At 36.6% G+C, this 17,954-nt stretch overlaps 1 protein-coding gene across 1 annotated transcript in view; it reads right to left on the bottom strand.

Annotated features, from left to right (window-relative positions):
• Positions 1 to 17,954, bottom strand: part of HDAC9 (histone deacetylase 9) — a 697,702-nt gene that overhangs the window by 232,303 nt on the left and 447,445 nt on the right. Inside the window, 2 exon segments of the mRNA XM_074268892.1 lie at positions 11,000 to 11,049; positions 15,908 to 16,028. Coding sequence (XP_074124993.1) covers positions 11,000 to 11,049; positions 15,908 to 16,028 — 171 coding nt within the window.

The following is a 17,954-nucleotide window of genomic DNA, read 5'->3' as shown; positions in this document are numbered from 1 at the left end:
CAGTTCTTTCTAACTCTAGGCTCAGCACTCTATTCACTTCATTGTCTCACTACCAAGGTACATATAGCAGATGTGATTGTTTCTAATTTAATAGTAAGGAAATTGAGGAGCAAGACATTGTAATTTGTAGTCACGCAGCTATTGAAATACATGGGACAAAGTAAAATAAATCTCTTGTTATATACACCAATTCTTACAATTTCTTTGCCTTAAAAAATCAATCTATAAAATATTTTCCTTTTCCTAGAATTACTTGTTTTATAAAGTTGAGCAAATTTACAAGTTTATCCCCTTTTTATATTGGATAGGAGGAATCCAGTTAATAAATAAACCATATATCTAAGATTAATTTATGGTTTGTCAATAAAGTTAAAATCAGTCCAGATCAAAGGTCACTGAATTGATGTCTTCCTCTCTTGCATATTTTTTTTAACATTGAATGGCATAAAAATGTTTGTGGCAGCCCTTTTCATAGTGGCTAGAAGCTGGAAGATGAATGGATGTCCATCAATTGGAGAATGGTTGGGTAAACTATGGTATATGAATGTTATGGAATATTATTGTTCTATAAGAAATGACCAACAGGAGAAATACAGAGAGGCTTGGAGAGACTTTCATCAACTGATGCTGAGTGAAACGAGCAGAACCAGAAGATCATTATACACTTCAACAATGATACTGTACGAGGATGTATGCTGATGGAAGTGGATTTCTTCAACATAGAGAAGAGCTAATCCAATTCCAATTGATTAATGATGGACAGAACCAGCTACATCCAGAAAAGGAACACTGGGAAATGAATGTAAACTGTTATTTTTACCTTCTGAATCCAATTCTTCCTGTGCAACAAAAAATTCGGTTCTACACACATATATTGTATCTAAATTATACTGTAATATATTTAACATATATAAGACTGCTTGCCATCTGGGGGAGGGGGTTGGGGGAGGAAGGGAAAAAATCTGAATAGAAGTAAGTGCAAGGGATAATGTTGTAAAAAATTACCCATGCATATGTACTGTCAAAAATGTTATAATTATAAAATAAAATAAAAAATTAAAAAAAAAAAACATTGAATGGCATACTTCATAATACAAGGTGGTATTGTACCACTCCATCTTTATTTGGGAGTGTCTGTAATTCCAGAGCAATTCTGTCTCTTACTATATGAATATATTTATCCAAGTACAATATTCCCTGAATGGGGATAAAACTATCAGAATCCCTGGAAGAAAAAAAAATCACCTCCTGCAATTCCCCTTGCATGTTTTATGGTCTAATAAAGATACCTGGATATTAGAGCCTCATCTGGATTTCTTTGGACAAGTTTTCTTACAGGCTTGAATAAACCAGTGGATTTCATTGCTGTGTGATGGTAAAGGTTGGTTTCGTTGATTAATCAATCACCACACCCCATTTAGGCCTGATACTTTTATTAGATAAGATTCCATCTCAATTTGATTAATCAGTCTTAGGTGTAAACTGTGTGTGACATGTTGGACATACCTTTGGATCAATCCATCAAGTGCACGGGTCAAGGGACTTGTCCACATCCTACGGGGCTTGTATAAAACCAGAAAGCTAGGAATTAGAAATCAGGAATTTGGCCATCTTGGAGTTTAACTGTGGGAAAACTTCTAGCCAAGAGTCTGAGAAGGGATTGCTGGGGGGTGGGGTGCGGGAAACGAGAGGGGGAGGAGAGAGAAGAGAAGGGCTAGCTAAAGAACCTCAGCCTAAGTCTAATTATTTCCCCTTGACCATTTTACCCCTTTGAACTTCAAAACTTTAACACATTTGGGACTTTATAAAGTTATTCTAGTCCCAGCCTTGTTTCCAGAGCAATTATAGTATATGAATTAACAATTGATTCCAAAAAAGACTCTCTGAAAAGGGGCAGCTTTAAGTTTCTATGAGCCCAAAAGATACATACCTAAGTGGAATATTGTTAATATTCCCACAATGAGGAGAAAAAGACTTTCAAAAACCAAAATGAGAGAGTTATTATTCCTTTGCCACATATGATCATTAGCTTGAGCCTGATTTTATCCTGAACTCTTTTCCCTATAACTAGTGGGAGATTTTATCACAGAACTTTTGGGGAAGACAGTATTTGTATTGACTATTCCATCAAAATATAGTTAATATAACTTTAACATATTGAACAGGTATTGGTCAACCTGTCATCTGGGGGAGGAAGGAGGGGAAAAATTAGAACAAAAGGTTTGGCAATTGTCAATGCTGTAAAATTACCCATGCATATATCTGGTAAATAAAAACTATAAAATATATAGTTAATATTAATTATATATTCATAAAATATATGTTTTATAATATAATTTAACTTGCTTATAAAATCCAACTAAACGTGGCTATTTGATATAAACTAATAATAATGGTAGGAAATACACTGATGGAGGCTCATAAGCTTTTTTGAAAGAATCTGTCCCAATTTCTCAGGATCTCCTAGAACTCTGAAAGAAGATATAGTAGCCACCGACTGAGTATAGAACCTGCCAGTGTGAATGAGGGAAAGCAGCTCCAGAGAATGCACTATAACTAAAATTGACCTTTGCCCAATCTTCAATACATTAATGTTTGTATTGTCTTTTAAAAAATAGAAACAGCAGCCTTTTTCTACAATGGCCATTGGTCTTATTGCTAATTTTCTGTCTTCCAAAATCTTTTACTGTAATCTAGAAGAATCAACAATTACTCCATCCAGTTATTAGTTCTCTTAAAGCTCTTACTTTGTTTTCTAAGGATCCCTACTCTTTTGCCAGCAAACTACTTTTTAATCATTAAATATTTAAATTGCATTTTTTCCACTCTTCCCTATCAATGAAACCAGGCATCAGTCTGATTTCAGGAACGTGAAGCCTTTCTAGGACAGCTTTGACATATAAGTCAATAAATAGCCTAGAAAATTGTACAAAGAACCAAAATAATAACATGACCACAGAAGGTTGCTGTAAGTGGCAGTGAAGCTCAAGATACAAATTCAGAAGAAAGCCATAAAGCAAAAATAGTCACATGCAAAGAAAGAAAGAAAAATGTGAATTGATCACAACCCCTACCTCATCCTCCAAATAATTTCTTGACATTTATATTTTTTCCCATTTTAGACAATTTTACTTTGGCTTTTGGTGATTCTATTTCACTCTGGACTTGCATGATTCTTGAAATGTATTTATGCACAGGAGTTACTGCAACAGTCACTGAAATTTACTTTTTAAGACCTATAACCTTCATACATTTTCTTTAAAAACACCAAGAAACATATCTGGATGGTTCAAAATACTATAGCCAACTAACAGAGAATTAAATAAAGGTAGGGAAATTGAGATCATCTGACCAATATGAAAGTTTTTGAGTCAATGAAATAGCAATAGGAACAAATGCATAAGAGCATTATTATCACAAATAAAGCCAACATCAAAATTATTGTTTGTCCTAAATATTTTGCACAGAACTTCAAGTTTATAGGATTTGGATCTGTATCTTTCGTGTCTCCAATTACAACAATCTTGTATTAGTCATTTAGCCTGAAGAAAAAAATAATAGGAAGCACTAGACTTGTCTTTAGATATGTTATAGATTATCTTGGGGTTAAGTGATTAAGATTGTTCGGTATTTAGGATCCTTGTTGTGTGTCAGAATACCAGTAGAAGTGGGGAGATGGGAAGTCAATCCTACTCACACACACACACACACACACACACACACACACACACACACACACACACACAAACATGTCATAACTATTGTGAACAAAGAAATTGTGGGACACATCTGGGGAATTTGGATCAACTTTTCACCCAGATATATTGACCTAGGATCCAGATGTGGGCACTTTGAGCAAGAATAATATAAAGCTATTTTAGGTTGTTGGTGGTGAGCTATTGAGACTCTAGGGAACCTCCTTGCCAGATCCTCAACCTGCTTCTTGGCAGCCTTTCTGTGCCTGAACTGTTGTTAATTGCCTTAAGAACTTGTTCCACCTTAGAGTATTAGTGCATGGTTTTAGTAAAAGGATTATATGTTTGCCCATTTGAGCTATGAGTGTTCTTTTGAATGAGATGTGGAAGAGCAAGTAGGATTATTATAAAAGAGTAGAAATTAGAGGGATACAGATTTCAGTACCATGTAATTAAGAGCTTCTACCAATTAGAGTGGCCATAATATGCAATGAATTGCTTTGTGACTTGATGAATTCTCCATCATTATAGGCAACCAAAGACAGAGTAAATAACCACAAGGGAATTTGGAGACATTTGAGACTGAATCCTATCCAAAGTCCACTCTAACTTAAGATTCTATGCTTTTAAATGTATATATCCGGAATCCATTTTTTCAATATCAAGAAAGTCATGAACGAGGGATGGAAATGCTCTCCAAAGGTATTTGACACAGGCAGTATGTTCAGAGTAGTGTTCAGGATGAAGTGAGATCTCCCTGGATGGGCGCATGTCTATGGATGCTATCCTGGCCTTCATAACCCCAAGCTCCAGAGGACTGCAGGCACCCAAATCCCACTCATGATCATCCCAATGAGGCTGGCCCATGACCAACATAGGAAAGACCAAGGAGATGAAGAATGTCTTTTATCCAGGCTAAGTTGGATGGAGCCACAGAGCTGATCCATCAGAGTAGACTCCTGGTGAACAATGAGCCTGAAGGCAGAGAACAGGACAGAAAATCCTGGAGAAAGTCTATGATGTTTTTAGTGCTGCCAAACTTCTCTCTAATACACAAATAGTGTATATTATTGTATTGTATTATATTGTATCTCTAAAATCAAAATATACAGATAATATACCATCCTTTTAGCCATAATTTTCCTCTCTTAGATGACTAGAAGCCCTGACACATAAGCACTGTCTCTGAAGACAACAGGATCTCAGGGTGCAGAGGTGGAGAGGGCCACAAAGGGCCACAGAGGCCACGGAATTACTCTATACTTTCCAGTTTAAAATTTCAGGACAGATAGTTTTAGTGACTTGTAGGAGTTTATATGGGCAGAAGGAATTACAGATAGTATTTGAACTCAGGTTCCCTGACTCCTACTTTATTATGCATCTATTTAATTGCATTGAGAGCCACAAACAGGACATTAAAATGAAATACTATTTATAAAATGTGTGGCAAATCTTAACGTGCCCTATGAAAGCCAGTCGCGATGACTGTGACTCCAGTGTCAATGGTGGTAGTTTGAGGGCTACAAAACGCTATCATCAGAACAGAAATGTGTAGGACGTTGGATGGCAAGGACATCACCACAAAGATGCAGAACTGAAAAACAAGGCAGGTCTGTCCTAAAGAAAGAGTGAGGAATGAGTCATCCATAGCCCATCTCTGCCATAAATCCTCATGCAATATTAAGAAAAGCAGAGAAAGGCAATTTTGGGCAGCTGTTCCTCCCCTTTCTCAAACCCCCACCATGGAGAGTTTATGGAAGGATACAGACAAGAGATGCCCAGGATGAGAGAGTGTGGACAGATTAGACTTTGTATCAGGGTGGGGAGTACCAATATAGATCAGAGTTCAATCAAAGTATATATCACAACAGTAAATCAAGTGCAAAAGGAAGAGGAAAACAAATTGAATAGTAAGAGTAGACAAATAGAATGATTATTTGTGGGACAGCCCCATCCAATCACTCACCCTATCCTGGCCCTAAACCTTGGGGTCACTTATGAGTCTCCCTTCACCTTTCTGCTCCTCTACTCCTATCCAAATCACTCTCAAAGTCTGTCTGGGTTCTATCTCTTCCAGCCATAGCATACTCTCCATTTTTTTAAAGGAGCTCCAGTTCCACTGAAAATGAACCCCAGATTCTTTCTGGCTCCCAACCCCCAACACAAATGATGTCAGATCATTACCATAAAGTGTCAAGTCTAGGTGTACTCAAATGGAATGTGGTGGGGAAAGAGATGTTGGTTAATGAGCATCTGGCCCAGCTCTACATCCTGATGGCGGCTGTGCTGTGACTGAAACCCCAGGCTCTGCCGGCTCCTTGGCACATCCTGGGCATGTGGGCAGCCCAGCCCTGCTTCGGATTACACACAGGGAATCGCTCTCTCTTCTCTTTCACTTTGGAGGGCTGCCGCTGCCCGTGGACCCAGCTTATTTTTCGGCCTCTTGGCACTGGAAGCCCGCCTGCTGAATGATAAAAGTGGAATTCTCCTCTGTCAGCAGGGTAGTCCCTGGGGAAGAGGGCCTGAAACCCAAACTTATATAAAATCATATCCTGTTTGCAAACACCATATTCCCTGGGCTGCTCCCTAATCGGATCCCATAAACCCCTGCACAGCTTGAGAGCCCATTCCTCATCTAAACAAATGCCATAAGCCCCTTTATACTTTTACAACCATGTCAAAAAATAATATTGCCTGCCAATAGTGATGTGATTGGAGCGGCCTCCTCGGAGCTATAAAAGAAGCCTGGGGTCTGTTATCAATTTCTCTAAGTGTATCAGGGGAATTATGGGTCGATTCAGTTCCAAGTTATAAATGACAACTCAAAAGCCGCAGAAGCTTTTGAAGTTAGGAGCTGATGACGACATTATCATAAAAGCCTGCTCATCCCTGCTCTTGCGGTTTTTTTGGGTCTATCAAGGAAAGGGGGAAAACGAGGCTGAGAAATGATTTCAAGATTTCTTCACACAGCGGCAGGTCAGATGGGCAGGGGAGCACAAGCTATTTTTAGGGAGACACTTGGTACAGTTGGAGCCGAGGCCTTTCTGGATGGACTTTTGTTTCCCGTTTCCCTTCATTATCTAGACTCCCGAAGAGGGGATGGTACAGAAGTCCTTGGATTAGGAGCTGGACTGGATGCCCTGGGTTCAAATCTCATTTACGCCATTTACATCTTTGTGTTCTTAGGCAAACCATTTCAAGTTCCTGAGCTGCTTTTCTTCTCTATAATATCAGGGGGATACATGGACTAAAAGGCCTCTGAAATGCTTTAAAAGACATCGCCCCAGAAAAACGTGCAAGTCTGTACATTCGCATATGAGCTACTAGGGGCTTGGTGGTCTTGACTCATATCTCAGCCACAAGAAAGAGACTTGACAGCACCCAAACTTTTTTCAATCAAATGCAGCTGTGACATCGTCTGACCTGCACCTCTGGAAGAGGCAATGAGAAAGGAGGTCTTTCTATTTCCCAGAATTACAGAATGAAAAGAATTTCCCAAGCTATCTCTAGGGCCAACTTGTCCCACTCAAAGCCCAGGAAGAATGGCAAAGAATTTTCTCTGAAACATAAAAAAAGTGATTCCTCAGCCTTTATGTGAGTTTTCTAATTTTCACCTTTAGGCCCTTAAGGGTGAGATGAGTTCACAATTCCTTAAAATAGCTATTCCACTTAAGGATGGTTCTTGCTGTTAGGGAGCATTTAATTTTTTTTTTTCTTGCAACAGTATTTTTTTTCCAAAAACTTGCAAATATAGTTTACAACATTCATTTTTGCAAAACCTTGTGGTTTGAATTTTTCTCCTTTCCTTCACTCTCTTCCTCCCCAAGACAGTGAGCGATCTGATATAGCTTAAACATGTGCAATTCCTCTAAGCATGTTTCCAAATTTGTCATGCTGTACAAGAAAAATCAGATCAAAAGGGGAAAAAGCAAGAAAGAACAAAAAACAAGCAAACAAACAACAACAAAATATGAAAACACTCCACTTTGATCCACATTTGGTCTCCACAGTTCTCTCTCGGGGTGAGAATGGCTCTTTCCATCACAAGCCTATTGAAATGATCATTTCTTGACATTGCACCTCAATCTACCTCTTTGTACTTTTCACCCATTCTTTCTGGTCCTGCCCTCTGGGACCAAACAAAACAAGGCGATAAAAACCAAACAAGGCTATTAATAGCCCTCTAAAGACTGGAAGACAAGAATCCTGCCCCTCCCCAATTCTTTTCTTTTCTAGAAGCTAAACATCCTTCAGTTCATCCTAATAATGGCCTATCAAGCAACTAATCAACAATATCTATTAAGCATCTACTACATGCCAGATTTGGTGTTGGGATTTCAATGGCAAATAATGCTACAAGGATAAGGTCTCTGTTAGATCTACCTGATAGATCTGATAGATAGATAGATAGAGCTGATAGATAAATAAAGATATAAGGTCTCTCTATATATCTATATCTATATCTATATTATATATATCTATGTAGAATATAGATATATATATATATACATGCACACACATATACATATACATTATATATATATCTATGTAGAATATAGATATATATACATGCACACACATATACATATACATTATATATATATATCTATGTAGAATATATATATATATACATGCACACACATATACATATACATTATATATATATCTATGTAGAATATAGATATATATATATACATGCACACACATATACATATACATTATATATATATATCTATGTAGAATATAGATATATATATATACATACACACATATACATATACATTATATATATATATGTAGAATATATATATATACATGCACACACATATACATATACATTATATATATATATATATATATCTATGTAGAATATATATATATACATGCACACACATATACATATACATTATATATATATCTATGTAGAATATATATATATATATACATACACACACATATACATATACATTATATATATATATATCTATGTAGAATATATATATATATATATACATGCACACACATATACATATACATTATATATATATCTATGTAGAATAGATTATATATACATATATATATACATGCACACACATATACATATACATTATATATTTATATGTAAAATCAGAATTTTAAGAAGCTGATACTGATTATAATATCTAGGAAATTCCTCAAGGAGCAACCAAAGTCTTAAAGCTTTTTATGTTGGCAATAGGCAAATCCCAGAGAGTTTGGAGTCGCAAAGCTATGGCAGTAGGCACTATCTCCCTGAGGGCACCATCCCCTGCTCCTTAGAGGAGCTCTGGATTGCCAAGATCTACAGCAGTACTGCCGAGCCTACTGTACATGGAGGTGGTTTTTTATGATATGGTCTGTCTTAAGAGGGTAAATTTAGAGGCATGTGCAAGGAAGACAGTTATTCAGAAAGACTCTGAGTATCTCAAAGTTCTATAGGGCCTCACAGATTCCTTAGACTGTTTATCTACTTTTTGGGGAGCTTTAAAGGATCAAATCAAGTTGAGTTTCCTCAAGATCACCATCATGTTTCCTGTAACCTTCAAAAGAAAGTCCCCAGACCAGTAAGTATTCAATTGTTCTACTCTGTTGGTGGGCTCAGCTTTGTTCAACTTAGAACTCTCATAAGCCAATCTTTCCCTCCAAATATGTCCCTTTTATCCCTGTCTCTCAACATGCTTAGATTCCTTAAAAGTCCAGCTCTGATGGCACCTCCACACGAAGGCTTTTTCAGTCCTGTTCTCTCTAAGTTCACATTCCTAGAGATAAATCTAACTAGGAAGTATTAAGTGTCTGAAGTCAGATTTGAACTCAGGTCTTCCTGACTTCAGAGCTGCTGCTCTATCCATTGAGTCACCTAGCTGCCTCTCACCCTCTATTTCTAAAAAAAAAAAAGGGGATCTATAAAGAAAGAACAATTTGATTTATATCTTTGTACCCAAAGAACCTGACACAATGTTTTCCATTTAGTAGATGCTTAGAAAATGTTGATTAAACAGAATTTGAGTTCCCTTAATATGACTATTTGAAATGACAGAAAGTAAGAGCAGAAACCAATGAAACATATCCCCCCTAGAGGTTATTCTTAATTGTATTGATCATATGTTTTCATTAGTTTCAAACTATATAGTATTCTGTCCTAATAAGCTAGCATCACCATGTATGCAAAGCATCCTGGGATTGGTACAGCAAGAAAGTATATCCATTGGTTAATTCCTTCATAGACCATACTAGTAAAGCAGGAATTCAGAGATTTTAGAGACAAGGACAAGCTGTATGAATTCATCTTCAGGTCTTTGGTTCATTTTGATTGTTTAAATAAGGGGAGGAGGAGAAGTGATGGAGAAAGCTCAACCCAACCCTCTATGTCGTAGCTCTCCATTTTTATCTCACCAACCAGATACTAAGTTCTTTTGTATCTTTGCTATTGAGTATCACAAAGACTATCTCTACATTTTGAGTCCCCTCTGAACTCTTAGTTTTGACTTTGAAAATTGGAATTTCGGCTTCAGAGGATATTGTTGTGGCTAACAGTATTCTTTTTGAAGATGATAACCATGGAAACATCCCCAACTTGATCGTCTATACATGCCCTTCAATACCATGCTTTCATTGGTCCCATTCCATGTTGGTATTAGCTCAGTATCAATCAGAAAGTAAAGAATCACAAAAAATATGTGGAGTCAAGGAGAGGAAAAAGATCTCTTTCCTTATCCACATGACCTCCATTAAAAGGAAGAGAATTAAGTGAAAATACAAATTACCCAGCATTTATTTAAAATATTATTTCTTAGCTCTTAAGTAGTAATCTCTTTCTTCTCTTTCTAATTAGTTTATTGAAGTACTTTAAATATGATCTAAGAACATACAGACTTTGAGAAATCCTTGTTTATACATGCTATCAAAACAAATGTGTCCTTAAGATGTGGTATAAATATCCCAGGTCAAAAAGTCTGCATTAATTATTTAGGTTGAAGACCACAAAATGGCCCCAGGAGTTCTCAAGCAGTGTTTTCATCATGCAACATACTCTGTGAAGCTCAGGCCATTTTCATCTGGAATATAATGGGCTAAGCCCTTTTGATTTCTAGTCTTTGAAAAGTGAGTTCAGTGGCCAAATTGTATTTAACTTTCTTCTGATGTTCCTAAGGGTCCAGAGGAGATTTCACTAAGAAGGAGCCATAGCCTATGCAGCAATGGAAGCTGGGGGTGGAGGGTTAGGGGTTAAAGGGAACAGGGGGAAGCTATGGACCTTGGGAGCTTCAAGCACAAAAACTCATCCTTACCCCAAGTCCACCACAAGGCAGCAAGGAGAAGGCCTTCTGAGATGTGTGCCCTAAGGAAGAAAAGAGAAAAAAAAAGAAGTGAACACAAACCACAAATGTCAGTGCAGGATTGCCTTTGGGCGCGTGATAGCGGAGTTAAGTTCTGACAAGCTGGAATCACAGCCTCAGAGCTGGAAGGGGTCATAGAGGCTATCGAATCCAAGGCCCTCATTGTTGCTGATGAGGAAATTGGGGCTTTGACAGATTAAATCAGTAGCTAAACCACGTCAGAAGGATTTGAACTCACCTTCCTCACTACACACAGGGCTCTATCAGCTCTTGTTTGCTTGAGCATCATTTTTCACAATTGCACATGATAGCTTATTATTCATGCAGGTACTCCAGAGCATGAGCATCTGAGAGGGTAGAATTTCTGCCTCCTACTTGTCTGTATTTTGTACGTGATTTAAAAATTATCCACACATCCAATTTGGGAATCTCAAGTTTTCATTTCCTCTTGGAATTCCCTTTAAATAGCTCGACTATCCGTGGAATTCCTTTTATTGATATTGATATTGATCAAAGGATTGTCTCTTTCCATATGCTTCAAAACAACATTTTCTCAACACGCAGACCCACTTTTCTGGTGGCCAAAAGCCATGTTTATTAAACACTCCCCCTCACTTTATGAGACCAAAAGACATCAAGGAGAAAGAAGAGTCAATGGTATCCACAGAAAACTCAACTAACTGAGGTTTTTTCATCTGGCCATAAATCCAGCTGTTGTTGTTGCTGTTGTTGTTGTTGTTGTTGTTGTTGTTGTTGTTGTTGTTGTTGTTGTTGTTGTTGTTGTTTTCCCCTCCATTCCCCCCTCATGTACTTAATGTCTAGAGATAACTAGATAGCAAGAGGACTCTGAAGATTTCTGCAGAACATCATCAGTTCCTTAGGAGACAATGGGGATTCTTGAAGAATCTCCCAAGGGCACATATGTCAATATGGAAATATTTGCTATCACATGACCTGACTTCAAATCTTAGATCAGCTATTCAATACCAATAATCTTTGGAAGAAGAGGAAGGCAACAAGTTTTTACTAAATAGTTACAATATACCAAGTACTCTGTTAAGTGCTTCATAAATAAAATCTCATTTATTATCATTCTATTTCTCGGGATTTCAGTCTCCTCATCTATAAAATGAAATAGTTGGACTAAGTTCCCTTCTAACTCCAAATCTAAGATTTTCTGCCTCCATGAAAATAGAAAGCTTCAAGTGAGAGTTGATGATGGGCAGTGTGTCTTTCCTTCAGTGATCTGCTCAGCCAAGTATGAAGATGCTCATCAACAAAATGTGGGCCATCATCAGATGTACGATTCCATTTTATTTTTTATTTTGGTTACAATAACTTAGGGGGAAGTTACGCACACATCAGTTAAAAGAGTACCCACATCAAAGGAATCCTGGACCGTTGAAAGTATTCTCTAATGAAGAGGAAGGCCCAGGGCATTTACCTCACCCACATGAGGAATCTGTGTCAAATAGTGGTCACCTAGCCAATCAGAGATGGAATTGTACCATGAATCCAGACTCCTCGTTCTAACAGACTTCAGTCGTCCCAGTACAGATCAATAGAAACAACATAATCCAAATTAAAAACAGATTGGGGGGGGGGGGATTCTCATTCCATGTGAGCCAAGGCCTCAGTGAGTTTTAGTGACAGATAAGAAAGGCTATTTTGAAAATAGTAAATTATCTGAGTAGATTTTTAAAATGCAATTTCTAACAGATGGGAAATGGAGGGAAAGTTGGTCCAAGAAGGAGGTGGGGAAGACTATTTAGATACCCCAATGAGATAATCCTAGTAAGTACTGGAATATTATTAGAAAGCCAGATGGGAAGCTGGTGGAAAGAAATCTATTGGCTGACAATTTAAAAGGGGGATATTGACACGAGCAACAAGATGCACATAGCTTTTTTGCACATCAAGAGATTTCCTTAGGCATTCATTTGGTAGTCAGTGAAGACTTTTGAAAGAATATACTATAATAATGAGTGTGAGAAATGTTCCTTACTCCCACAAAGAAATCACTGAGAAGCATGAGAAAGAACCAAGGGAAGTTTTCTCTCCTTCTGTTGTCTGCATAGCATCAAAAATTACACAAATTAGACAAAAATCCACTCTTCTTTTGTTATTTTTATTTTTTAATTGTTTGCCTTTTTTTTTTCCCTGAGGCAACTGGGGTAAAGTGACTTACCTAGGGTAACACAGCTAGAAAGTATTAAGTGTCTGAAATCAGATTTGAACTCAGGTCCTCCTGACTTCAGGGCTGGTACTCTATCCACTGCACCACCTAGCTGCCATAATTCTTCTTCTAAAATAATTATTACAAATAATTATCCATTCTTAAAATTATTATAATTAATTATTTTAATGTATAATAATGGATTTAAAAAACTGATTGGCTCAGTTGTTAGATACCACATCATAGAGCACAGTATTGTCCATCTACAAATTCTTAGGGTATGGAAATTTTGGTAGCCAAGCCAGAAGGAGCACCCCGATGGTGGATTCTTTGGAAAGTAATTATAGGTAGTGATCTGATAACAAACCTGATGTTCTCAGAAGAAGGGGGGCATTGATTGATACTTTAAGGGTCTATTTAGTCTCCCTATTTTATCTTTAAGTAAATCCTGACTGTACTCACCAAGTGAAGGATCATTACCCTAAAAAGGTAATAACATATCCTCTGTTTACCTATACAGAAGAAAGATATCTTCTTACTTGTACCAAATACACATTATATATATATATATATATCTATATATCTATATATATCTATATATCTATATATCTATAGATATATAGATATATAGATATATAGATATATAGATATATATATATTGTTAAGTTTGGCTCAAATGGAGCATCTTTAGGGGAGAGAGAAGTAATATCAGAGGGATGTGACACTAGAATAATTCTGCTGTTAATATAATGTAAGCTCCAGTTTATTTGAAAACAGTAGAAAAATGAAAATATTTTCAGTGATATATTATATGTAAATATATATATACATATATACATATATATATATACATATATATATATATATATATATATAGTTTAAGAGTAAGTGATAACAGAATAGACTTTGGCAGGATCACAGAACTAAAGTCATAAAGGACCTCAGAGCCAAACTCTTCTCAACTTTTCAAATGAGGAAACTGAGATTAAGGGAAATTAAATGATAAATGCGTGGTTACAACAATAATCCCACTTAATCCCAATTGCCTTGCCCCCAAAAAAGAAAAAAAAAAAAGATTGATGTTGCCTGAAAAACCCCACTTCACTTCTCAAGAGCTGCAGCCATCTATTATTATATATAAGTCTTGGACAAATCGTGCATTTGCATTTGTGGGGAGAATTCTATATTGGGAACTCAGAGCAATGCTGAAATCATAGACCAGACCCCTCCTCCTCCAAAAAAAAGGATCAAGACTGACTTTCTAATCTTAGAGGTTTTCATATTTCCATCACATTTTCATCTTATAAAGAAATCAACTATTTGGTCACATGTTCAAGATGCAGTGAGGTGCACACCTTTTAGATTTTAGAATAAAATCCAATTGAAAATAAGAATAATGTCTCTCCCCCAAATTTTCCTCAGTCCTGAGATATTTTACTTTGTGACTACATTAAATATACCATGTAACATAAAATTTGAAAGACAGTTTTAGTAAAGAATATAGAATATTTTGTGCAGTTTTGCTGTTATTGAAAAGGGGTTTTTTTTGGGGGGGAAAGGGCAAAACAGCAATTTCTTTGGTTCAAATACTCTGTTTGAAAATTCCCTTTGTCTATGCAGATCAAAATTTAGTCTAATCTGCATTCTTAGAGAGCTCCCACTCTTTGAATATTACATTATGCTTATGAGAACAAAAAAAGTTAAACACCTCTTCATATGCCATGGATTACTTCTTTCATATTTCCTTTTTTCCTCTCTTTTTTCCTTTCTTTTTCTCTTTCTCTTTGTTCCTTTCACTTATCCTTTCTCTTTCTTTCTTTCTTTTCCCTCCTTCCTCCCTTGCTTTCTTCCTTCCTCCCTCCTTCCCTTGCTTCTTCTTCTTCCTTCTTTCTTTTATTCCTTTCTTCCTTTCTTCCTCCCTCCCTCCCCCCTCTTTCTTTCTTTCTTTCTTTCTTTCTTTCTTTCTTTCTTTCTTTCTTTCTTTCTTTCTTTCTTTCTTTCTTTCTTTCTTTCTTTCTTTCTTTCTTTCTTTCTTTCTTTCTTTCTTTCTTTCTTTCTCTCTTTCTTTCTCTCTTTCTCTTTCTTTCTTTCTCTCTCTCTCTCTTTCTCTCTTTTTTCTTCCTCTTTCTTTCTTCTTTTTCTTTCTTTCTTCTTTCTTTCTTCATTTCTTCCTTCCTTTCTTTCTTTTTCTCTTTCATAATTTTTATTTTATTTTTTCACTCATTTAGTTCTGTCTTGTTTTGCTTTGCTGTTTTTTCTCAGGGAGATAAATGAAATAATTGAAAGAAATAAAATGAGGCCTAAAGGGGAAAAAGGACAATTCTGGAAGCCATGCTGTCAGCAGTCCCTTGGAAGGCTTAGAAATATGAGCAAAATAGAAGATTCCCCTATTACCATTATCCTCAGCTACATGTACATAATTAAATCAGGCTGTGCAAATCCTATCAAAGCAAAAGTTACCAAATAGCTCTTTTTTTAAAAAGTGAATATGAGGGAATGTCTATTGTCAGATTCCACTGCCTACACTTGATTCATCTCCATTGGCTCCCATTGTAGCATTCTCTTTCCTACTCAGCAGCGCTGCTGGAAAAACTGATTTTAGGTCCCACTCTTTGCCAAGTATTTGACACTGACAACCACAATGACAAATGACAAGGTTAGAAGGAGTTGTTCTCAGTACATACCTTGGAGCATCCTAGGGTCCAGCTTCTGTCTGCTCAAAGGGTCGGTGCCATATAGAAGAGAATGTTGATCAGAATGGACCAGGTGCAATTCTTCTAGAGAAGCTTTTCGACCTTGGATCCTCTGGAAGAAAACAAGAGAAGCTCGTGGTACTCCAGTGATGGCATAGACAAGAACATAATAAGATCCCAAAGAATGAAATTAATTATAGGTTGGAGATGGATCAGTGGGAAATGGAACATTTATTAATATATTTCATTAACATATGGAAAATTATTCATCTTAAAATGTTCATATTGTTATTACTACTAAATAATAATCATAGTAGTATTAACTACTTGAGCACTTTTTAAGATTTAGAAAATGCTTTAAAAATGTTTCTCCTTTGATTTAAAAATGAAGGTGGATTTAAATGTTATTTAAATTTAAGGGGGCAAGCTAATAAAGGAAATGTTTTAGTAAGGGAAAAAACACTATACAGAACTGATCAGTTTCTAACTTTGTGAAAAAAATAATTACTAACATTTAAGTAGTACATTCATGTTTCCACAATGCTTTATGTCGGTTACCTCATTTGATTTTCATAGAAACCCTGGGTGATTGGTGCTTATATTATTCCCATTTTATAGATGATGAACCTGAAGCTGAATAAGGCTACTTGATTTCTTAGGAATCATAGAACTAGATAGTGTCTGAAGTAGGAGTCAAACACAGATTTTCTTAATTCCAAGTTCCACGTTTGATCTGTACTCCACTATTCAGGGGTTATTTTTCTGGCAGGGGCAGGACAGGATTTTGGAAAGAGAAAAAGACATCTTTATTTTTAATTGTATTTTTTCTGAGTTTTTTTGCTAATCTCTAATCATTTTCTTCCATTCTGATGTAAAAACAATACAAAAAACAAACAAAACAAAAACAAAACAAAACAAAAAAACAGTATTATAAAAAAAGATTCAAAGGCTGCCTAAGAAATCCAGGTCATGACTCAGAAAATGTTAAGAATCTTTGGAGTAAATAGTCTCTAAAGTTCTCAATTATAATTCCCATGATCCTCCTGTTTTAGAAGGAGATGGCAGTGAAACTTGGAGACATGATGAGCAAGCAAATGGTTCCCTTCTGCCTGAGTAGAAGACAGGGCTGATTTAGAGACTGAGTGACTTTCTGCTCCCTGGCAGAACTAGGGGGAAGAGAAGTCCAACTGTGAGCCCCTCTTAATTGAAATACATTCTTCTTACCTCAGGGGAGAGAAATCCAAGAGATGGGGCGATCCTTGGTCAGGGGAGGAGAATGTGAGAAATGATGCTGACATAGCCTGGGAGTGAATAAGAACTAATGGGATGGGGCACAGTCTGGGCAGCAGGAAAAGGGGGACTTGTCAGGGTAAGAAACTGAGGCTCCTTTGCAACCCAGGCAAAGAGATTTCAATCTGTGACTATTCAAATAAAAATGAAAATCACTTTTCGGGAAGAATGAAAATGTTTTTTAGTGTCATTGTGACTCATCCTAATGTGATCGTTTGTACTTCTAGAAAATTAAAAATATATTTCCAATAAATATTTCATCAAGCTGTTGTGATTTTTGAGCCAGGGAACGCTGAGAAGCCAGCATGACCCAGGCAGGATCTGGCCAAGATCTGGCCAGGTTGGCCTGCCATCCCACTTCACAGAGGTTAAACATAGGATATGTCCTATCCAGTAGAGCCATCTATGCTCCATTCTGCTTACCAGATCCTTGCCAGACCTTCAGTTTAATACAGGCTATAAATACCCAGCTAAGTTCAGAAAGTAACAATATTCCTTTAAGAAAGCTTGAGCCTTTAATATCATATTAAGATTTTTCAATTTTTAATTTGGTACATGTTATAGAGTGCTGGACCTGGAGTCAGAATTTAGAATCATAATACCCTTGTGACCCTGGACAAGTCACTTAACTTACCTATGCATCAGTATACTCCTATGTAAAATGGAGATGACAATAGCATTATCTGTAATGGGAATAAGCTGGAAGTCTTTTCAGTAAAATTAGGGAGGAAATAAGGATGACCACTAT

This window comes from Sminthopsis crassicaudata, chromosome 5, assembly GCF_048593235.1.
Source record: "Sminthopsis crassicaudata isolate SCR6 chromosome 5, ASM4859323v1, whole genome shotgun sequence".
NCBI classification, from domain to species: Eukaryota; Metazoa; Chordata; class Mammalia; order Dasyuromorphia; family Dasyuridae; genus Sminthopsis; species Sminthopsis crassicaudata.
Note: the sequence above shows the minus strand (reverse complement) of the source record. Positions and strands in the feature narration are given on the sequence as shown.